Source organism: Glycine soja, chromosome 9, assembly GCF_004193775.1.
Source record: "Glycine soja cultivar W05 chromosome 9, ASM419377v2, whole genome shotgun sequence".
NCBI classification, from domain to species: Eukaryota; Viridiplantae; Streptophyta; class Magnoliopsida; order Fabales; family Fabaceae; genus Glycine; species Glycine soja.
Genome location: NC_041010.1, coordinates 39,992,803 through 40,002,916, shown reverse-complemented (window position 1 = coordinate 40,002,916; position 10,114 = coordinate 39,992,803). Strand labels below are relative to the sequence as shown.

Genomic DNA, 10,114 nt, shown 5'->3' with positions numbered 1-10,114 from the left:
CCAATTTAATTCCATTATTATCTGGTTAAGATGAGGTGGAAAAGCATAATGACTAAGAGCATCTCCAATGGGAGGTGCTTCCATGATTTCTTAGGCTAAGGAATGGTTTCTTATGAGTTCTTCTGCATTGAAGCATAGTGACGTGACAAAGTGGGTTTCTTCATTGCTAAGAATAGTTTCTTATATAAGAAACTCTAATATTTGAATTTCTTGTGATTTCTTACGATTTCTTGCATTGGAGTACAATTTTACATGAGTTTCTTATGAATGACATGACACTGCGGGACCACAAAAAGTTATGCGGAGACCACAAAAAGATGATTAAGAAACCCATATGAGTTTCTTGCATTGGAGATGCTTTAATGATTAAATGTGTGCTAGGCTGTTTTTGGGTTGCTGCAACTTTACATTGGTATAATTTTGATCATGACTTTTTTTTTCTTTCCGAGAATGGAGTATTTTGCTTTTAACTAATAGTATATTTTTGTTAAAAATTATTAACAATTAGATTGTGTGAATTTTTTAAAAATTATGTAGCATTTTAATATTATAAATTTTAACCTTTTATGATTATATAGTTTAAATTTAATTTTCTCTTTTTTTGTATAATAATATGTGATCAAATCAACCTTATTTTATATTTATATTTTCTGATGATTAAAAAATGTCATCAAACTTCTGATCGGAAAAAATCACTTAAAACTTACTTTTATAAAATCAAATTTGACTTTCAAAAAGTCGATTTACCCTATATAAGTATTTTTTTTAAACACTATTTTGATAGTTTTAAAAGTAGAATATACCATTTTGGTAAAAAATGTTCGTTGAATGTTTCATCATTTGGCTATTTGACTAGTATAATTAATCTCTTGACTTCTTAACAAAAACAAATTGGCTTGTCTACGTTTTTAATTTTTAATTTTTATAAAAGGCTTGTCTATGATTTTGGCTTTTTTATATTTATTGGAGTGCATCAGTGTTTGTCGGGTACATGCTTTACAGTGCTATTTGAATTTGCATAATACGCAAGTCGCGAGGCAATGCCCAAAACATCTCTAACCACACATCTACCAAAGTTTCTCTTTTATTTTTTAATAACATTTTGCATTTCTCTATAATATCACGTTATTTTTTATTTTAAATAACTCAATTAAATTTTTATTCCAAGTAACTCAAAAAAGTTTCTCGAAATGGATCACAATAAATCTATTTTTTTATATTTCATTATTCATATGTTTTTTAAGTTAATATATTTATATGACAACTGTTAAATAATAAATAAATATATAATAGATTTTACTAAAATAAAAATTAACTTTCAAAATTAAAATTGAAGCACCACCATCCACTTATTCATTAGAGCAACCTCCATACTACTTATCATTGAAACATCACCAAACATAATAAGACTAGCTGTTGAGAACAAAAATGTGTTCCACTTTGGGCCTGATATTAAGGGTGACTCATATATAACATATTTGGCGGAAAGAAATTAGGGAATAAAAATTGAGAAATAAAATTCATGTTTGGGTTATTTGGAAAATTTAAAGATGGGAAAGGATTTTGAACATTTTCAGCATTTAGGATTTGTCAATTAGGCATCCAATTGAAGTAAAATTGGGATTATTGGGATCCATTTTTGTGTAAAGAAAAAAGTATGAATAATAAAATTTAAGAGAATAAACAGATGAAATGAGATAAGAGAAATTGAGAGAATTGTTGTATAAAAAATGTAATCAAAATACATTATTTATAAAAAAACAAAATTATACTGTATAACCGTAAAAAAAACACTGTATAAGGATTGATTCAGTATTGAAATGTTTTTCTTATAGCAAATGTTAATTTGGATTACACATCCATCTCAATGGTAAAAAAAATCAATGTTACCCGCCAGTAAAAAAACAAAAAACAGAACCAACTCCAACACAAGTTTAATGAATAAGAAAAATAAACTAATATTATATTCATACAACAATCAAATTGATCCCACATGATCAATAAAAAATGGATGCTGCAGTTGAAACCCATTCCGTAAGTGGAACCCGCAATGACATGTCTTCAACTGTGTAATTTTTTCATTTGGATTTCTCTTACTATAGACATGTGTTGTATCTTTGGGCTCAAAAAATAAAAACACAAAAATCTATCAGAAGTTCAAGATACTCACGTTACGTCTTTAGAGGAATGTTTCGTACGAGTATAACACGTAATAATGAGTAAAAGTTTGAAATTATAAAATAATTTAAGTAGCATAGTACATGATCAAAATGTGTACGTTAATGAAAAAAAAAAACTACAGATTAACATATCCCTAAAAAAATTAAAAAGGACTTTTTTATTAGGTGTTATTTTATGTTGGCTCCTTTTAACAAAGAACAAATTTAAGTTGTTTAGTAAGAGCAACATAATATTTAAAATATTAAAAAAATACAAAAAAAAGTTTCTTACATATTATTCTAATAAGAATGACATTGATTGAACTTTTATTTAAAGTTTAAACCTCTAAATTGTTATATTTTAAACATGTTAGAAGGATATAGTAGAACATTTTAATATATGTAACATAATATATTATCAAAATGCTTACATTAATACAAAAAACTATACATTAACCGAAAAGATTTAACTCAATTGATTAACTAAAATATATGAATTATTGTTAGTCTTTTAATTTTTGTCTTCGATTCCTAAAAAAAATTACACACTAATATTTTTTTTTATAAAAGACTACACACTAACATAATAACTAAAATGATTAATAAAACAACACTCTTTGGGTTGTTTTAATTAGGTATTATTTTATATTGTCTCCGTTAACAAAGATCACAAATTTGAGTTATTTAGTGAAACAACGTAAAATTAAAATACTAAAACATATAAAAAAAATATTTCTTACATGTTATTCTAATAAGAATGACATTGATTGAAATTTTATTTAAACCTCAAAAGAGTATATTTTAAACATGTTACAAGGATACAGTAGAACAGCTATCGCTTCCAGGTCCAGCAATATTCGAAGTTAATTAATAATCACTTCGTTGACAGGCTTTCTTTTATTAAATTAGTATTATGTAATATAAAATTAGAGGAATATCCTCTCTGAAATTTGTGTTCAAATAAAGTTTGTCATCATCAGGTTGTTCTCCATATAACTTTCTCTTTGGATTTAATTTGTTTAAACTTTTTGCTATCATACTTCCAACAATTATGAAATAAAATATTATTATTCTTGCATTTTGATTTTTTAGATTTTAAACCTTTCTTCTGCTTTTTATTTTGTTTTCGTAAAAGATAGTTAGTTTATAACGAAGTTGTTGATCGAATGTTTGCTGTTATAAAATGTTGCGTTGCCGTTGATTGTATATATAAGGTAGCCGAATAAGTTCACAATTTGGACTGAAAATCAGATTTGTCTGAACTTGGTATTAAGTTAAATCTTCTTAAGCAAAGTGCAAAAGTATTAGGTTTAACAAATGTTGATATTCTGTAGTAATAATATGATAATAAAAAAATAAATACATAGACAATGTATTAAGTTAAATATTTTCTTATTGTCAGAAATAAATATTATAAATGTGTTATACAATTATACATACATAGTTAAGATTAAAATTTAGTGGTTACATAATAACATAAAAAATCCTGCGAATCTTTTTAATCTTAATCATTTAAATATGATTTAATAATTATATTTACGGTTTTTATTTTTTATAATAACAAAAACTCTCATTTGATACGTTACACATAAAAAAGCTAAATCAGTTGATAAATTTAACAAATGCTAAATCTGATGAAATAAAAATGTATAAATTTTTTATATAAATTTAATCATTATATTAATAGTTTCCGTGCAACAAATTAGTTTTATAGAATTTTATAAAACTTAAAAATCAATTGATATTTCATAATATTATATTATTTTTATATAAATATTATATTTTGAATATAATTTGTTATTGTTAAATTATATCTATGTTTTTTATTTATTTATAATTTAATATATATATATATATATATATATATATATATAATTAAAAATATGCAATTTCACTGACTTTGACACGCGTTACACGCATATATAAAAAAATTTATACTGATATTTATATTATGAGGAGTATTAATAATATACTTTTTAACCCACACTTTATAATGCATATATATTATTAGTTAAAACTATTAAAACTATAAAATCAATTAATAAAATCATTAAATAAGATGTGAGATTTATAAAAAAAATTAATTTTAGACAAATTTAAATTAATAATAAAATGTGCTTAAAAAAGTATATTATTTATATTTCTGTTGATATGCATCCAAGTTTAACAATAAATAAATAGATTTCGAGTTTCCATAATGTAAATCCAGCCACGCTAACAAAAAAAGAGAGAAAGGAAGGCCATAAATAAATCTACACGTGGTTTCTGCAAAGTCTGCTTCTCAGCCAGCAACTACGTGAAACGTCTGAAATTTGAATCGATACCATTTTTTGCATTGTCATGCTTCAGTATATATAATATTGCTGATATCATACATATTTGTCCAAAAGATATGCTCCAGAAAATGCATTGTTGACAACAGCCCTGAAATGGCAATAGTCTGGATTCCTTATCAGTTAAGAGGTTGCCACTCCATATTTTTAAGTTTATAAAGGCCAATTATTTGCAGGATCACTTATTTTTAACAATTTTTGTTGTCTAATTTTTTTTTTTCCTATGGGAGGAAAGATATAACAGATTTCATTTTAAATATGACTAGGCTAATCTAGATTTAAACATTAAGAAGATTGTAAATTTGCCTTTTGAGAGAGGGGAAGCCACGGTTTTTGGTAGCTTCCAATGATCTCTCTTCTCGGGTATATTAGGGTAACTTTGGAAGTTATTCCATTTAGTTTCTAATTTTTTTATTAGTTAAAAATTTGTTTGATTATTTGATAAATATTTTTAAAAAATATTTTTTATTATTTTTTTAATATTTTTATAAAAATTATTTTAAGTAATATTTTTTAAAATTATTTTCTAATTTTTTATTCATTTTTTATCCTTAAAATAGTTATTTAGATTTTCTTATTATTTTTTTTAAAACTTATTAGAAATATTTTATAAAAATAGTTACTGAAGTAACTGAAAAATATAAATAATTAACGTATAAGATTCTTTTGTATTTATACCTGAGATGATGATTTATTTAGGTTATATCTGATAAAATTAGTTCTGAAAAACTAGTTTATATAAAAGCTGAAAAACTAATTTATAAAATTAGAAGTGTTCGATAAAATTAATTTTTGAAATAGCTAAAAAATATAAAATGATAGAAAAAATAATAAAATAATAATTTATCAAAAAAAGGTAATAATCTACCAAAAAAGGTAACACTTAAAAAAATAATAAATACATCGATAATAAAAGTACAAGAAAAATTTTAAAAAAATATTACTAAGTAGTATTTTAAAAAATGCTAAAATCTACCGAAAAATTACTAAAATAAATTTTTTTATTGAACAACTAAATAAATTCTTTAATTAAAAGTTAAATGAAATATTTTATCAAACATAATTTTAATATTCTATTATCATTATATATAAAATTTTCTTGAATAAGTGATAATTATATATCACAAGTAAAATTAATTTCCGCGATTTATCACTTGAGACAAAAAAGTTGACTGATTAGGATTCAACCTAAGCGAAGCTTCAAAAAAATCCTTACCTAAACTAGACGGAGGAGAAAGACTTTCTGTTGTGAATAATTTGAAAGGGGGTGGGGACTTAAGTGCATTTGTGGGTATAAATGAATACGGAGCAATAAACATGTGCTGTTTTGTTCTTTTCACCTTGATTGGACACCACGTCCCTACAGAGTAATCTCCACGGTAAATTATTTCATAAATATTTGTTAAATAAGAAATACTAATTAAGAAAACTATTTATTTTTTACGACACAAGTATTTTTCACCCTAAATAATCATGCTTAAATGAAATAAGATCATATTTTTTTATGTAAATATAAGATAAGATCAATATAAATAGTAAAATTCTCTACCAAATAGTTAAAGCAACTAGGAAATAAATAAGGCTATTTAGAAGCAATTAACAAAGTTTATCGTATTTGACATTCTTATAACTGTTAAGCGTGAATGTATTTAAATAGAATTTTTTATTTTCTTTATTTATAAAAATTGAACATAGATATTAAGATATTTATAATATTCACACTTCATATTTAATCAACTTAACTAGATTCATTTTGTTAAATAAAATTATTTATTTAATAGTACTAACTATTTACTATTTAGAGTTAATGATGTGATTTTGTTTTCAGATTATCTTATCTTATTTTTAAAAATAATAATTTTTAAAACGCTGTGTTCTTGGCAAGAAAAGTATAAAACCCCGTTATTTTAATCAGACACTCATTGGCCTTTGTATTAATCCCCTTATCATTGTTATATTGTCAGATTTTTTTCTTTGATGAATTTTAATATTTGAGGCTCTGTGGTATAAATTTTTGAAGTCACTGTTGCTGTTCTGCATTAGAGATGGAAGAGAATTCTTCTCTGGAACACCATTATTACTACCCTCTTCCTGCTTCTTCTGCTGCTGCAGAAGCTGATCATCCTAATAATCACAATGATGGTGACAAAGAAGAGACTTGTGCAGAGGAAGGTAGATCTCAATACAAGCCTAACACATCACAGAATTATGTTTCATACCAAAGCAATAGGTCTCGCCTCAACGGATATGCACTTTGTGGTGCTATCTTGGCTTCCACAAACTCCATTCTCTTAGGCTATGGTGAGTTTCACAAATTCCTGTTAAAAGAATTCAATGCCTTATAGATACACAAATATACTTATAATTTATTGCCTTATAGTTCTGCTTTTGGTGCCGTTCTCCAACCAGAATTGAAGTTTTATCTCAGTAATTTGCATGATAAAGATTCTTTGTAATCCGCCTAATAAAGATTCGGATTGTATGTCAAAATAGATTATCGAGGTGAAAATTTTCAATTCTGATTAGAGAACAGCACAAAAAATACTTAAAGAAACTGCATTTTAAGTTTTGTCTGCATTCCAAACCCAGATAAAAAAATTGAGAAACTTTGATAAAAAGTTTTATGATTGTTGATGCAATTTTGCCAAGCTTCATCGTAAGAGTGCGTTGTATTGAAGGATTTTGATTTATGTGTGTGTATGCAGATATTGGGGTCATGAGTGGTGCTTCTCTTTTTATAAGGCAAGATCTGAAGATCACATCAGTCCAAGTGGAAATCCTTGTTGGGTCCTTAAATGTGTGCTCCCTGATAGGGTCTCTTGCATCGGGGAAGACTTCTGATTGGATTGGGAGAAGGTACACTATAATGGTTGCTGCCGCAACATTCCTGATTGGTGCTATTCTGATGGGTTTGGCACCTTCATTTCCATTCCTAATGGCAGGTCGTGTAGTTGCAGGCATTGGTGTTGGTTACTCCCTCATGATCTCACCAGTGTATGTTGCTGAGCTCTCTCCTGCTCTCACCAGAGGCTTTCTCACATCACTCCCTGAAGTCTTCATCAGTGTTGGCATTCTACTTGGTTATGTCTCCAACTATGCCTTCGCAGGCCTCCCAAATGGCATCAATTGGAGACTCATGCTTGGCCTTGCTGCCTTGCCAGCAATTGCAGTGGCACTTGGTGTGTTGGGAATGCCCGAGTCTCCTCGCTGGCTTGTAGTGAAGGGAAGGTTTGAGGAAGCAAAACAGGTTTTGATTAGAACATCAGAGAACAAAGGAGAAGCTGAATTAAGGCTTGCTGAGATACAAGAAGCTGCTGCTTCTGCTTTCTTCACAAACATTGACAAAGCAACAACTTCTTCCAGGGCCAGTCCAACAACAAGTGAGGCCTAAAACAAATTTTAAAAAAATATTTTACTTTAAGTGAGAAAATTCTATATTGGTCATTTTTGTCAACATATGTGACATTTTTTCTAATAAATGGCATTTTTTGGTTTATAAAAACTAAAAGAAAATGTATTTTTTGTTGATAGGCCTAAAGCACAAGCTTTTAGTTGCTTTATCTTTGGATCGGCTCTAACTTCTTCTGATGGTTCTTCAGGAATGTGGCATGGACAAGGGGTTTGGAAGGAATTGCTTGTTACACCTACTCACACTGTGTTGAGAATTCTTGTGGCTGCTATTGGTGTTAACTTCTTCATGCAGGCCTCTGGGAATGATGCTGTGATATATTATAGCCCAGAAGTGTTTAAGGAGGCTGGGATTGAGGGTGAGAAGCAGCTTTTTGGTGTTACAATCATCATGGGAATAGCCAAGACTTGCTTTGTTTTGATATCAGCCTTGTTCTTGGACAAGTTTGGGAGGAGGCCCATGTTGTTGTTGGGCTCATGTGGCATGGCAATCTCATTGTTTGTGTTGGGCTTGGGCTGTACCTTACTTAAGTTATCTGGTGATAACAAGGATGAATGGGTCATTGCTTTGTGTGTGGTTGCTGTCTGTGCTACTGTATCCTTCTTTTCTATTGGGCTTGGGCCTATAACTTGGGTCTACTCTTCAGAGATTTTCCCTCTGAGGCTAAGGGCCCAAGGTTCCAGCTTGGCCATTTCTATGAACCGTTTGATGAGTGGGATTGTGTCCATGACATTCCTTAGTGTTTCAGAGGCAATAACATTTGGAGGCATGTTCTTTGTGCTTGGTGGGGTGATGGTGTGTGCCACACTTTTCTTTTATTTCTTTTTACCAGAAACCAAAGGCAAGAGCTTAGAAGAGATTGAAGCTTTGTTTGAAGATCAAGCACATTGATTCTGACAGTAAGCTTTAGATTAAAAAGCCTTGATCTTTGTTTGAAGGTCAAGTCTTTAGAAGTTGGGAAAAAAAAATAGTGCTGTTGTCCAGGAGATTGGCACATGAGATAGTGGTTTAATTTATTGGTTTGCCTGACAAGGTACATAGTGGTTTATACATTTGGATATATACATTGAATAGATTATAGATAGACTAGCGCAAAATTTGACATACCCGGGAATGATTCTCTCCCAAGAAAAATTGTTTGGAAATTGAAGCTTGAGCTTCTCTGTTTCATTGGACAATGTATTTATTCAGGTATCTAATTTTTTACTCCGTGGGTGTATATGTCCATAAAAGCATATATATATATATATATATATATATTGTGGCCACTTATATTAATGATGTTACTGTTAAGTCACTTCACAGTGAGAGAGACTCTTCATGAATTTACTGTAGCATGAGAATGAATGAAAGGGCATACACATTTCAAAATTAGCATCAACATCAAGTTGTGAGCAGATTCAGCTGAATGACTTCCAAGAATCAGAAATTGAATGCTTCCTTGCTACTTGCTAGGCCCCAGAGAGAAATTATTGATTTTTGTGGCGACTCTCCTTAAGAGGCAAATACAGATGAATTTTATTCAGATATAAATTGAATTGAATCCTGATTTCTATTTTATAAGAAATAAAACCATGACCCAGATGCCAATCTTATGGACCTTGTCCCAAAAGACTCCATCAACACCCTCTTTCTAAAGAGGTAAATACGGTAAATACAAATAATACACTTGGTCACGGGTATATTTATATCAATCAACATTTATCCTGGACATGTCCCTAGGAAAAACTTCATAAGTACAAAAGCAGGATAGACAAAATATAGACACATCAAAATGCATTAATCTCCAATTGTTTTTTCTTTTTAAGTAAAATTCAATGTCTCTAAATCACAAAGTTATTGTCAGAAAATGATTATGTCTCTTGATAAATATAAAACAGGTAGGAAAGTGATACATTGTGGTAGAGAATAATAGGTTGAAAAAGAAAGGGATGCATAGAGTGCCATGTGTGTAATGTATGAACCGTATCCTTAAGAATCAAGCACGAGTGTATTTAGATTTTAGACTATAGAGTCTAGCATTATGTTCCTTGTTTTCTGTGATGCAGACTGGTTCCAAACTTGGCTTGTAGGCTAGCCTCTCTGTTAGTAGTACCCTTATCAGATTTGATGTGTTGTTGCTTAGTCTTGGTCAAATTTTGGCCCAGGCAAGTGGCCAGTTGTTCTCTTTCTCAATCAACTTCCACTATTAGCTGTTTCGTTAGTAGTTATAG

At 29.0% G+C, this 10,114-nt stretch overlaps 1 protein-coding gene across 1 annotated transcript; it reads left to right on the top strand.

Annotated features, from left to right (window-relative positions):
* The first annotated feature begins 6,443 nt into the window (after window positions 1-6,443).
* Window positions 6,444-9,107, top strand: LOC114367627 (probable polyol transporter 6). Its single transcript, XM_028324809.1, has 3 exons — window positions 6,444-6,793; window positions 7,198-7,872; window positions 8,092-9,107. Exons 1-3 carry the CDS (start codon window positions 6,538-6,540, stop codon window positions 8,790-8,792), a joined length of 1,632 nt encoding a protein of 543 aa, XP_028180610.1. The 5' UTR covers window positions 6,444-6,537; the 3' UTR covers window positions 8,793-9,107.
* Window positions 9,108-10,114: the final 1,007 nt, after the last annotated feature.